The sequence below is a fragment of the Amphiprion ocellaris genome, chromosome 12 (genome assembly GCF_022539595.1).
Source record: "Amphiprion ocellaris isolate individual 3 ecotype Okinawa chromosome 12, ASM2253959v1, whole genome shotgun sequence".
Classification (NCBI taxonomy): domain Eukaryota; kingdom Metazoa; phylum Chordata; class Actinopteri; family Pomacentridae; genus Amphiprion; species Amphiprion ocellaris.
Genome location: NC_072777.1, coordinates 36544185 through 36558046, shown reverse-complemented (window position 1 = coordinate 36558046; position 13862 = coordinate 36544185). Strand labels below are relative to the sequence as shown.

At 39.2% G+C, this 13862-nt stretch overlaps 1 protein-coding gene across 1 annotated transcript; it reads right to left on the bottom strand.

Moving 5' to 3' along the window:
• Positions 1–7344: 7344 nt before the first annotated feature.
• Positions 7345–8823, bottom strand: LOC129350169 (uncharacterized protein DDB_G0286299-like). Its single transcript, XM_055015803.1, has one exon. The coding sequence runs from the start codon at positions 8821–8823 to the stop codon at positions 7345–7347; it is 1479 nt and encodes a 492-aa protein (XP_054871778.1).
• Positions 8824–13862: the final 5039 nt, after the last annotated feature.

The window sequence follows — 13862 nt, the reverse complement described above, 5'->3', positions numbered from 1 at the left end:
GTCTGTGGCTCCTACTGGCCAGCAGGGGGCGGCCAGAGCCGCCCTCTGCTGGCCGTTAAGAAGAATGAAGCGGGGGGCAACTCCTGGGGTAAAAAGAGGAGTTCCTTCCTCCCTTCTTTAACCCTCATGTCGTCTTGCAGGTCAGATTGACCCGTTTTAAAGTTTGAAAATGTGGGGAAAAATATTTTCACAGTGAAACTTCTGATGTCCACATTTTCAACATTTTTGGGAAATCTTTGAACATTTTTTGGTGGAAAAAAAATGTTAAAAATGTTTCTTAAGAACATTCACATAAAAATCAACCAAAATCCAGTGAATTTCACTGGATTTTGGTTGCTTTTTATGTGAATGTTCTTAAAGAAAATATTAGAAGTTTTACTGATATATATGGAGTGACTTTAGATATTTTTAGGATTTCTTGGAAGATTTTTACTCATTTAAAAAAAAAAAAAAACATTTACAAGAATTTTCTTTCCAAATTTGGGGGATTTTGTTAAAATAAAACTTTTAAGGAATTATTGGAATTTTTTTCCTGAAGGTTTTGCAAATTTTCAGAAATTTGGGGATTTTTTTTTGCTGAATTTTTGGATTTCTTTCAGACAAGGGAACAATGTTTTTTTAGTGCCCTTAAATGAAGACAACAGGAGGGTTAAGAGTCTTTAAGATTTCATAGAAGTCTATCAGAAAACGACCTTAATTTGTTCCTCCTGCTGTTGTTCATGTCTTCCTGATGAGTTCGTGGTCTGGTTTAGTTTCAGGGCTTTTTAAATACTGAGTTTAGTGAATTCTGTTTCTATTTAGAGTAAATTCCACCATGCAGCAGTTTGTGTTCATGTTTTAGGGCGACCTTCTGGTTGAGGTTAGGGTTATAGTGGTAGAGTCTCCTAGAATACTGGAAGTCTCACTTCCTGTTGTTAAATCTGGATTCAGAAGATCAAGATGTTCAAATGGCAAACTTAAGGCCTCAAAACAACAGGAGTTCACAAACCACATGGTGGCGCTAGAGCTGCTGCATCTTTAATGTACAGTCTGTGATTAATTCAGAACATTTAGAGAAAATAACAGGAGAAAAGGTTAAAATTATGTAAAATAATATGTAACAGTAAAAGCTTTAAGGTGGATAACTTCAAAGACAAATAAACTTAAAAACTCAAGTTGCCTCAGGCTGGTGCTCACCTTCCCTCCTTCAGTTTTACGTCACATCATGGTGCTGCTGTTTTTACTGACCAGATGTGGCTGTAATAGAGATTATAATATAATAATAGAGATTTATATGTTAGAATAAAGGAGGTTGGCTAAAATGAATAAGAAAACCAGATGTGTCTTCATTCAAGAGGAAAAATAAAAGTTATAGATTTTAAGATATTTCTGCGTATTTTTACACATAGAAAATCTAAACTGTTGGACAAACTTAACTGAACTGCTCCAAATGGAAACACAACTGAAAATAGTTTAATTAAGTTCCAAAGTGACATAAATGCTGCTGATTTCAGTTAAATGTGTTTAAATCATCAGATAAGTTTGTATTTCTACAACCAAACTTTAAGGAAAGCACATGTCTGATTTTTACTGAAATATTCTCTTTACACAGGCGTAAAATATCAGATATTCTTCATTCATTCTTTATTTTTTCCTCCTCTCTGAAGAAAATGTCAGTTGAGTTTGAGGAGAAAGTTTTGAACAAACGTGGACGTCGTGATGCCAAACATGAAGCTAAAGAAGCAGCAAACCTCGTTTTCTAACACTGTAGCTGGAATTAAAAGAGCAGTTTAAAGCAACAAAGGATCATTTCAGGTTAAAAGAATTTAAAGAAGTAAACCGCCTTCAGCGAAGCAGGAAGATGAGATTCATTTCAAACAGAACTGGACCTCAGAGTTGGTTTAATGTTTTATTGAAGGATTCTCCAGATGAATTTCTCTCTTCATTGATGCTGAACTGTAATTTGTATTTTCCTCTTATTTTAGTTCATCAGACGACCTTCTGGTAGAAAATGTTTGTGATGATGAAGATAAAACTGATGATAGTCAGTGATTTCTGCTGCTGAGGAACTTCCTGGTGGATGCTGCGTCTGATAGGTTCATTTCTAAAGTAGTCATCTGTTCATGTTAATGCTGGGAGGAATGTGGAAGATACTATTTCCAGAAAGCATCCAGGATGTTCATGTGTTCTCGTCATTTAGAACAGGAATCCTGAAGATGTGCTCTGGTCCTAACTCTTATCTGAAGACCGTTAACTGATGAGTCAGACGTTCTATAAATATACGAGTCATGTTTCCTGTGCAGGTTTTTATTGCAGCCACTGGATGGAAGCAGCGAGCCACAGAAAATATCCTTAGTTTTCCTTCTGTTTGACCACAGAAGATAAAATTCAGTTTAATGCTTTATATCTGAATAAACAGCAGCTCAGTGGTTCATTTGTGTCTATAAAAACTGTAGTTCTGAACTAACAGGGTTCTCCTCAGTTTATCTGAATTATTAGAGAACATTGCAGACCGCGTAAACAGAACCAATGTGTCTGAAATACCAACTAGTCAGCAGCTTTTTCCAGTCTTTGGATCAGAGTCTCGTCCAGCAGGAAGTGAAGAAACATTCCTGTTTATGAGCTTCATGTCAGGAATAACTGGATGTTTAAAACACAGCAGGAGGCCACAATAAACTCTGCAGATCTGCACTTATTCAGCATTAATATACAGAAACAGCAGCTGCTATTGGATCCACATATATCAGCTTTTCTCATCAGTCGCTGCAGGTCTGAAAAGAACACGATGTCCTCAAACTGCAAACAACAGGAATGTGGAACTAATCAATAGATGCTGAGATGTTCTCATACTGAGACACCCACATGGTTATCAGGGTTAGAGCCACAGACTGTATATAAAGATGGTTAGAGCACAGCAATATGACGTTTAAATGTCAAGTTTCTGTCTTTAAAATTCAATTCATGCATTTAGTCTAACTTTCTGCTTTGTTCCAGCAACACATTAGCATCAGTTAGAAACCACAGAATGTAGAGTTTAGTTTAGTTTCTGTAACACAGAGACTCAGGAAAAGTTTTAATGAGCCCAAATTTAGAGACTAAACAGATCAGAGAGTAAAACTCCTGTAAAACGCCATTATTATTCCGCCAAGGAACGGTGGAGTTAAGCGACGATCTGCGTACGTTTGTCTGTGAATCTGTCTGTCTGTCTGTGTGAAACATTACTCTAAAACAGACCAACGGATTTGGATGAAATTTTCAGGGAAGGTCAGAAATGTCACAAGGACCACCTCATTAGATTTTGGCAGTGATGCAGCTTATAATCTGGATCCACAGCTTTGTAAAGGATTTCCCATTGCCAGATATAGCTGCTGGCACAGCGTCGCTGTAACCATGACAACAACTGAACACTGTGTCAGTTACCTGCTGACGATCACATGATTGCAATCCTACTACAAACTGACTGATTTATCAGTTGGAAATCATCCAAGGAACTAATGATTAAACTTAGGGCTGTTTCTGAGTCCTGCTACATATTTAGGTCATGTATGTAGCAAACCCCAGCCAGACAATGGTGAAGCTCCTGATGTTTCACAAAGCCTTTAAGTTCAGCTGTCAGCCTTGTTTTGAACACAAATTCCCCTTTCTGTCCCTCACTCCTTTCTTCAGGAAACACCATCAGAGCTTGTCTCCATTCCAGCTGCTTCTAAGTTTAGACACATCCTTTGCTAGACGGCAACAGCTGGAACCATTTTATTTCATCTTTAATTGATGACAGTTAATGATTTCCTAAAAATGTTAGAAGTGATAATTTGCACAGAATGTCACTGGTGTAATTTTGAACAAAATGCTGCAAATATGCTGATTCATACAAAACTGCCAAGAAAGATATTTACCAACGTGTCAGAGATGGGATACCTCCGACTTTTAAATATTGGAACAGATTTCTCTCTGTGTGTGTGTGTGTGTGTGTGTGTGTGTGTGTGTGTGTGTGTGTGTGTGTGTGTGTGTGTGTGTGTGTGTGTGTGTGTGTGTGTGTGTGTGTGTGTGTGTGTGTGTGTGTGTGTGTGTTCCTACCGTCATTGTTGTGGAAATCGTTATTAATAATTATTGTAAGGAATAATTAACATAAATGTGATCAGACAGTCTTCTTACATATTATTTTCATATTATTATTATTGTTTAAAGATGATGGCGCAAGTTTGCTATTGAGGAAGTTTGTATCAAACAAGGTGCCCTTCGTACTACTCAGTACCCTTGAAGTAGCTCTCAGGTTCAAAAAGGTTGGTGACCCCTGATTTAGAACATGCAACACCTCATACAAAAAACATGCTTCATTTCTCACAGTCAATAAAAAACAGCAGTTCATCGGGTAATAAAATGACAGCAGACTTAAATACGACATTAAATACTACAGTAAAATCTAAGTATTTATTTATCTACTGAATGTCTCCTAATGAGGAACCCTCTGATAGGTCCAAACCACCTTCATGTCTGAGCAGCTGAAGTCTGAGTTTTTAAAGTCTACATCATTCACTCAACTTTTTCTCTCTAAGATTTCACTTTATTCCATTTCAGAGACTTCTTTAATAATGTGTATGAGTTTATCCACACCAGCAGAAGTTCACTTTAAACCTTCCAGAAGAACTTCTTGAACAAGATCATCCTCCTGCAGATGAACATGATCAAATGATCTGAGCTCATCGTCAGCTGATTAGTGCCGCTGCTGCTTCTGGAGTTTTCCATTTGAATGGAACAACCGAGTCAGAAAGCTGTTTTTCTTCTTCTCTCTGGCCAGGAGACAATCAGACTGAATTATTCACCCTCTTGCACAACATCTAGAGGCATCCAGAGAGGGTAAAACATGCCCTCAGTGAGGTCTGTCAGGATGGATCATGTGTTTGGTCTCATTTCTACATCTTTCATCCTCAGTGCTGAAGTTTTCCTAGACTTTGGAGCAGATTGTTGCAGAGATTCAGGATTCACTTTAAACAATAAAAAACAAGCAGCAGGTGATGATTGAACATGTTTAAATCAGAGCCTGATGGACAAGAACTCACTCCACTGCTATGAAAACCTTTGCAGAAACCCAACAGTCTTTTAATTTTGTCTGGCATTTTTCACCAAACATCTGATTCATGCACCACAGATGAAAGAAAACAGGATTACTTTTACTTCCATGTACTTTATAAACATACATATATATATATACATATATACTCTACCTCAGATAGTAGAAGAAGCTCATTTAAAGCTACAATCCTAAAGTTTATCTCAATAAAAAGCTTCTTAATGTGCCAGTGGCTGTCTCTGGAGGCTTTCTAGTGTTCTGTATGTGAACCAGTGTTCCAGCAGGATTTATTTCCAGACAGAAAAGCACAAAACCTCCAGAGTTCTACTGTTTGTGTTCCTGTTTTACCACAACGGTTTTATGATTAAATGTTTCTCCAGGACTTTAAAACTGAAAAAAACTCATTGTGAAAAATGTTCCAGACACTCTGAGCCAGCATTCAGTATTCCACTGGATACACAAGATGGTGATGAAATGCTGCTTGTAGCTCGTCGTAATTCATCCAAAACTTGTTTAAAGAGAGAAGAAAAGTGGAGAACGGATCTGCCAGGATCGTCCCAGGATGTTCTGAGACTTGGTGGAGGATTTTGATGTAGAAACTCACACAGAGAGGAGTTTCTCTGCTTTAACCTCCCTGTGATCACATCAGGAATTTGCCAGAACAGTAAATTATACACTGAATCTGTTTCATTTAACCTGGTCTCTACCTTCATGTGACGACAAAGAGCCTGAGAAACTTCATGGTGGAAGAAGGTGAAATGTAGACAAATCAGGACTGTGGAGCTGTTTTATGTGTTATTACTAAAGATTCAATTTGTGATATGATCAGTTATCATTTTAAAGCAAACAGTGAAATGAGTATTTGGAATGTTAAAGTTGTGAACCATAGAGATGAACCCACCTTTAAAACATCTAGCAGAGATGAACCCACCTTTAAAACATCTAGCAGAGATGAATCCACCTTTAAAACATCTAGCAGAGATGAATCCACCTTTAAAACATCTAGCAGAGATGAATCCACCTTTAAAACATCTAGCAGAGATGAATCCACCTTTAAAACATCTAGCAGAGATGAATCCACCAGTTCACTCACTAACCCCGTGTTTCCCATCTGAAGGTGAGCAGGTGTGGACTGGAGATAGAGGTGGATCTCATAGATCTGCAGATTCTAGAGTCAACAGAGCAGACTCACATCTAAACCACTTCATATTTTCATGAAACAAACACAGAGATGAGTTTTTAGTGGTTTGATCTAAAACCAGGGAGTGAGATTGATTTTAAAACCTCAAACAAACATTATAAAACAACTCTTTGTGTTCATAATGCAGCAGAAATGTATCCAAATGCAGGAAACAGATTTAAAGGTTTATTGCAAAAACTAAAATCCTTGGAAATGAATAAAGAGCAGGAGGTGGAGAGAAGCAGGAGGACCATGAAGGAAGAAGAACTGAGCAGAGAAGAGCTTTGATTGGTTTCAGAGAGTTAGTGGGCAGATGGTTGGTGGTGGAGGAGAGCAGGATGGTGGAGGACCTGGTAGGAAACATGGGTGGAGATGGGAGTAGAGGGCCTGCTGATGGTTAGAGATGAAGGAGAAAGAGGAGCAGGATGTTGGAGGAAACATGGATGAAGACGGGAACAGTCTGCAGATGGTTGGTGCAGCAGAACTCACCAAAACAAAACAAACTAGAAGGTTTTGTGGTAATGATGATCAGGTATATCAGCAGCATGAACACAGGAACTGACCAGGAACCAGACAAGATGAAAAGAAAGAGTTGAAACAGTGAGATCAACCATGTTACCTTCAGTGTAAATTTGGAAAAAACTTCCTTTTCTGCCACTAATTTTCTCGTTATGCTCTTAGAGGGCATCTTTTCACTTCTTACTTTGCTCAGATTTTAGGGTTTAACTTTAGAAGGAACTGAATTGTTTGTGGTTGTTGAACGATAAACAGATGTTTGTGGTCTTTAAGAGGATTTCTTCAAATTTATAACTGCATGAAAAACCTCTGGAGAAACTCCAGGACTCGACTTAGCAACCAGGGGAATAAAAAAACAACCAGTCACACAGCTGGAACATGTTCCTGACCCGTCCCACCGGGTGAAACGTTCCAATGTAGAAACTATGAAAACATCTTAGCGTGATGGACTTCATGATAAAACAGATGACCTCATCCAGCGCAGCTCAGCCTGCAGGGGAGAGAAACCAACGGTTCAGCCCAGAGAGAAACTGTGAAAGAATCACTGAATTCTGGAGTCTCTGACCCTCTAACAGGAGCCAAATATAAGAATATCACTGGTTTAAATGTCTGAATAGTGTCTTATAACCAGCAGAATGAATCTTGACCTGCAGCTGGAGTCCAGTGTGGTCTGTTTAGTGGGTTTACTGGAGTCCAGTACGGTCTGTTTAGTGGGTTTACTGGAGTCCAGTATTGTCTGTTTAGTGGGTTTACTGGAGTCCAGTACGGTCTGTTTAGTGGGTTTACTGGAGTCCAGTACGGTCTGTTTAGTGGGTTTACTGGAGTCCAGTACGGTCTGTTTAGTGGGTTTACTGGAGTCCAGTACGGTCTGTTTAGTGGGTTTACTGGAGTCCAGTACGGTCTGTTTAGTGGGTTTACTGGAGTCCAGTATTGTCTGTTTAGTGGGTTTACTGGAGTCCAGTACGGTCTGTTTAGTGGGTTTACTGGAGTCCAGTACGGTCTGTTTAGTGGGTTTACTGGAGTCCAGTATTGTCTGTTTAGTGGGTTTACTGGAGTCCAGTACGGTCTGTTTAGTGGGTTTACTGGAGTCCAGTATTGTCTGTTTAGTGGGTTTACTGGAGTCCAGTATTGTCTGTTTAGTGGGTTTACTGGAGTCCAGTATTGTCTGTTTAGTGGGTTTACTGGAGTCCAGTACGGTCTGTTTAGTGGGTTTACTGGAGTCCAGTACGGTCTGTTTAGTGGGTTTACTGGAGTCCAGTATTGTCTGTTTAGTGGGTTTACTGGAGTCCAGTATTGTCTGTTTAGTGGGTTTACTGGAGTCCAGTACGGTCTGTTTAGTGGGTTTACTGGAGTCCAGTACGGTCTGTTTAGTGGGTTTACTGGAGTCCAGTATTGTCTGTTTAGTGGGTTTACTGGAGTCCAGTACGGTCTGTTTAGTGGGTTTACTGGAGTCCAGTACGGTCTGTTTAGTGGGTTTACTGGAGTCCAGTACGGTCTGTTTAGTGGGTTTACTGGAGTCCAGTACGGTCTGTTTAGTGGGTTTACTGGAGTCCAGTATTGTCTGTTTAGTGGGTTTACTGGAGTCCAGTACGGTCTGTTTAGTGGGTTTACTGGAGTCCAGTACGGTCTGTTTAGTGGGTTTACTGGAGTCCAGTATTGTCTGTTTAGTGGGTTTACTGGAGTCCAGTACGGTCTGTTTAGTGGGTTTACTGGAGTCCAGTATTGTCTGTTTAGTGGGTTTACTGGAGTCCAGTATTGTCTGTTTAGTGGGTTTACTGGAGTCCAGTACGGTCTGTTTAGTGGGTTTACTGGAGTCCAGTACGGTCTGTTTAGTGGGTTTACTGGAGTCCAGTACGGTCTGTTTAGTGGGTTTACTGGAGTCCAGTACGGTCTGTTTAGTGAGTTTACTGGAGTCCAGTATGGTCTGCTTGGTGGGTTTATTGAGGATATCTTTGGTTTTCTCCACCTGATAACAGTCTGACAGTCCTCCACCACCTGCTGCTATATTTAGATCAGTTTTCCTACAGTCTGGATCAGCTGATTTACACCTACTCAGCTGCTGAAGCATCCAGGAGCTCATTGTTCAATTATCACCAGGGTTGGCCTTTATTCTGATGAGGTGAATGTAGTTTAATGAGACCAGATGTTCTCCTAATCACTGAACACGTTCCAAACTTCCAAACTCAACTTCTGCTTTATTACGGCAACCAGGAACTGAGAGAAAACCAAGAATGGAGCAAAGAGAATCCATAACATCATGCTTTTAGTGATTTCCTTTCATGTGTTTGCTGTTGGAAAGCAGATTATTGTCTTTATAATGGATCAGATTAATATTTATGAGTTTGTATGTATTTGTGAGGGTGACATTCTGAGAAAAGAAGGAGAAAAAGCAGTGAAATCTGATGACCTGTGTTTGTTTTCATAGCTTACAGAGTCTGTTTAGGTCCAGACTTATGCTGGTTTATTCTTTATTGGACAGAGATGATTGTAGATAGAGAGAACAGAGTCAGGATGGCAGCAAAAAAATAATAAAAATACAATGAGCCTCAATCAAAAGTAGGAAATATACAGATACAGTACGTTTATGTGACAGAATAGCATTTAAAGTAGCTTTTTATATATATATATATATATATATATATATATATATATATATATATATATATATATATATATATATATATATATATATATAAATAAAAATAAGATTTAGACATGCGCCACCTGATAACATATGAATGCACACAAAACCATCTGACAGATATGAGATGGCCAGGTGTGAATATTTTTAACATTTGGTGAACTGTGGTGGAATTACCCAACTGTGACTTTACAACAGGATATGATTTTAAAAGTGTTTTTCCCCACTAGTTATACGATGAGCCAGAAACAGCAAAACAAGGAGTTGAACTGTAAATCATAGAAAGATATACCAGTAGAGCCCTAAAATAAACACACACACCCGCAGTGTTGTCAGGATATCTCCAGCTTCTGCTGCTTCAGGTTAGAACTTTATGAAGAGATGTATTTACTTCTAGGTAAACCACATCTAGAAACCCATACCAGCCACCAAATTGGAACATGACAGTGGAAAAACTGAACAAAAAGTTAAAAGAAGATCAGTAAAGGAGATGTTTTAAAGAAGATTCAACCACAGAGCTCCAGATTCAGAGCTGGACTCCAGTTGTTCTGGTTCCAGGGTCGTGACATGGAGATGGTGAGAGGTAAGTGAAAGCAGATGAGTGTTAGTCATTCTAAGAACGCCCTCGTCTGACACCTCGGCTGGTCCTTCATGCCAGGAAATGACAGAATGTGTGTTTATATGTGTGTTCTGGTTCGTAGATTAAATGTTTCCACCTCCGTGTCCATGCTGTGATCAGTGGAGGAGGAAAGGAGGAAACTTCTCTCTTATCAAAGACACAAATGTGAGCTGGAAATAACTTTTCTCTGTTAAGTCTCTCAGATACTGATGTATTTTTATTCAAATAATCTTAAAACAAGACTTTCTTTGCAGACTTTTTGTTTAAAACAACCCAGAAGACCTCACAGCTCCTTCTCCAGAGAATTCTCTTATGCCTCGCTAACTGAAAACAACTGTGGTATTTGGGGTTATTTCCAAGTCAGATAATATTTTATTGAACCTGAGGATTCCTGCCACCAGGGCCAACAATATTCTGCAGAGATCACTGCTGGATCCGTGCAGGAGGATCAGTTTAGAACTCACAGATAAGTGTTTTTTTTCCACCAGTTTTCTCCTCAGGCCTCCCTCTGAATCCCTCTGTTCTTCTTATTATCCAGTCTGCATGATGTAAGCATCTCTGATCTGTCCTGTGGGAGAGTTTAATGAGCAAATTATGCTTTGATTTTAGAGCAGTAAATATGTAGAGTGTTCCGTTGTAGTTTTATAGCACTCAGTCTCTGACACAGCTTTATAATCTGAAAAAGTAGATTCCTTCAAACCCCTGGGCTCCACAACCGAACTCCATCTGCTGAGATGAAGTGAAGATGTCAGCATTTGACTGCTATTATATCATCAGAGAGTTTCTTTCACCATAGAAATGTATGACTTTATGCAGGGCTGCACTGATTTTTTTTTATCTCCTGTCCTACGTCCCACATTTTAAGACACTTTTTCTAGTTTTCAAAAGTCAACACTGCAGGACAGACTTTGATGCAAAAGCAGAAAACACTGATATCATGGGACTCTTTGATAGATTAAACTAGCAGCAGGTTTATATTAATATCCACATAGGGTGGCTTCAAGAGTTAGGGTTAGAATCTACAATCTGCTATCCTGAACTTTACCCAGAATCTACAGTCTACCACAGGGATGAGAATGACAAATGGAAAAAAACTCGGAAAATGTCTGCACAAAAACTATACTTTCGGCAGAAAAAAACTCGGAATTCCGCGGATCCGCGGAAAATTCTCATCCCTGCTACCATCCTGAACTTTACCCAGAATCTACAGTCTACCATCCTGAACTTTACCCAGAATCTACAGTCTACTATCCTGAACTTTACCCAGAATCTACAGTCTACCATCCTGAACTTTACCCAGAATCTACAGTCTACTATCCTGAACTTTACCCAGAATCTACAGTCTGCTATCCTGAACTTCACCCAGAATCTACAGTCTACTATCCTGAACTCTACCCAGAATCTACAGTCTGCCATCCTGAACTTTACCCAGAATCAACAGTCTACTATCCTGAACTTTACCCAGAATCTACATTCTGCCAACCTGAACTTTACCCAGAATCTACAGTCTACTATCCTGAACTTTACCCAGAATCTAGTCTACCATCCTGAACTTTACCCAGAATCTACAGTCTACCATCCTGAACTTTACCCAGAATCTACAGTCTGCCATCCTGAACTTCACCTAGAATCTACAGTCTGCCATCCTGAACTTTACCCAGAATCTACAGTCTACCATACTGAACTTTACCCAGAATCTACAGTCTACCATCCTGAACTTCACCCAGAATCTACAGTCTACTATCCTGAACTTTACCCAGAATCTACAGTCTGCTATCCTGAACTTCACCCAGAATCTACAGTCTACTATCCTGAACTTTACCCAGAATCTACAGTCTACTATCCTGAACTTTACCCAGAATATACAGTCTTTAAGTGTTTCCTTATTAAATTCATCTTGAAGGGCACAAGAAAAACATCCAAATGTTCTTGAGGCATTTCAGTTAAAGCCAAGCTGTCCTGTAAACATGTAGGAGGTCACTACAATCATCAGGATTCCTCCCTATGTAGCATTCAGTGGTAATTCATCCTGTTGTTGAGATATGTCCACCAAAACTGGGGCACACCAGCTGACTAATCGTCCATACAGCGAGCCAGCACAACTGAAACACCTCATCTACTGCAGATTAACTGCACCTTGTGGCTCCTCAGACTTTTCTTTGGACCCCTTTGGTGCTGTGTTGTACATTGTGCTAGCTAATGGTGTTGAAAGGCTCATTGATGATTAGAAAACTTGTGCAGTTATGTTAGCACATGGATAAAAGTGGGAGTTTTCATGGAAAACATGAAATTGTCTGGGTGACCCCAAACTGTTGAATGGTAGTGTATAGTAATACTAAATATGGTAATAATAAGTGTTTGATCAGTAATAAATACTGAAAATAGCAGGAAATATATTTTTAGCAAACAAAAACAATGAAATCTGATTTTTTTTTTTTATTAGCAATATTCAGTTCAAAACCTATTAAACAGCTAAAAGAAAATGTTGGATCTATTAAAAAAAAGTAATTTTAGTCTTTTTGTAGAACAAAATAATAATAATAATTGTCTATCCTGTTATTTTCCTGTTATTTCAGCTGTATTCTAAAGCATAAATGTATGGACTGCAGTTGTTCTTTCTATCGTTTGTTTTCAAGCAGTTCTTATTGATTGTACAGCAGCAAAAATGTAAAATAAAGTTTATGCAGATGCTTCTCTGTTAGCATCTGCTGCTAGAATAGAATAGAATAGAACAGAATAGAATAGAATAGAATTCCTTCGTCATTGATCTGTCAGTTCTTTCACAAAATCAGACATTGTTCAAACAACAGCAGAAAATGTGCAAATATAAAAATCTAGTACAAAAATAATGTGACCAACTGTATCTGTGCTTATTTTTAGTAAGAACAGCTCATTTGGTTTAAGAAGTGTAGAAACTGTGGTGTAGCTGATGTTGAGCACTGCTAAAGGTTTGGAGGTAGAACATCGTCTGAACATCCAAACACTGAGACTCTATAAATAAAAGTTCTTAGTTGTAGACTCTCTGTTCCCACCACAGATCAGCTTTCATCCAACTACAGCCAAATCCAGGAGGCATGTTCTGGATCTATCCGGCCGTTAATGAGGCTTAACAAGGTTTATCCGGGTCCAGAACAGGGAAGAGTCACTTCTTTTATCATTGTATGTGAATCGGGGCAGTTTAAGCTTTCCACGGCCATCGCTCATTCCTGTCATCAGTAGCAGATGGAGCTTCAGGGTTTTTCAGTTTGTGTTTGTTTGCAGAGCTGAAGGGCAGCGGTGAGATAGGACACCATGGACGGAAGCTGCACATCTGGTTTCAGGGCTTTTGGATCACGTCGACGTGGATTTGGGCTCAGTGTCAAAACAGTTTGTACTGATTCCCAAACGCTTCAGCTACGAGTGGACTGGAGGCTGAGATGTTGGAACCCATAGCAGAAGATCGCTGGAAAACAAACGGAGGGAGATTGATAGCAGTGGAGGAGAAACATGGAAGCTTCTGAAAGAGGTGGTTGGAGTTCTGGAACCATGAAGCCCAACGCTGGTGGAATCAAACTGAGCTGTTTGTTTTTAGTCACAGTAACCATGGAGTCCACTATCCACTAATCTGTTTCTGATTATAACATCATTAGTCTGATTTATGTGATTCTGGTCACCAGTCCTCTGCATAAAAAAAAACACTAAAATCTGGTAAAAGAGAAAACATGATGTACATCCAGACAGATTTTAAACAAACCCAAAGCTCAATCAGACTTTTAGAGAGGATTCTCTGCTGTAAACATCCTGATATATCTGTAAAGTACAGTCCTCTCTGTGTTTAGTGAGTCTTTCCTCCTTATTTTGACATTTTTGCTGCATTAAC

Coding starts and splice junctions, on each gene's coding strand:
- LOC129350169 (XM_055015803.1), bottom strand. CDS start 8,823: ATGAGCTCCTGGATGCTTCAGCAGCTGAGTAGGTGTAAATCAGCTGAT.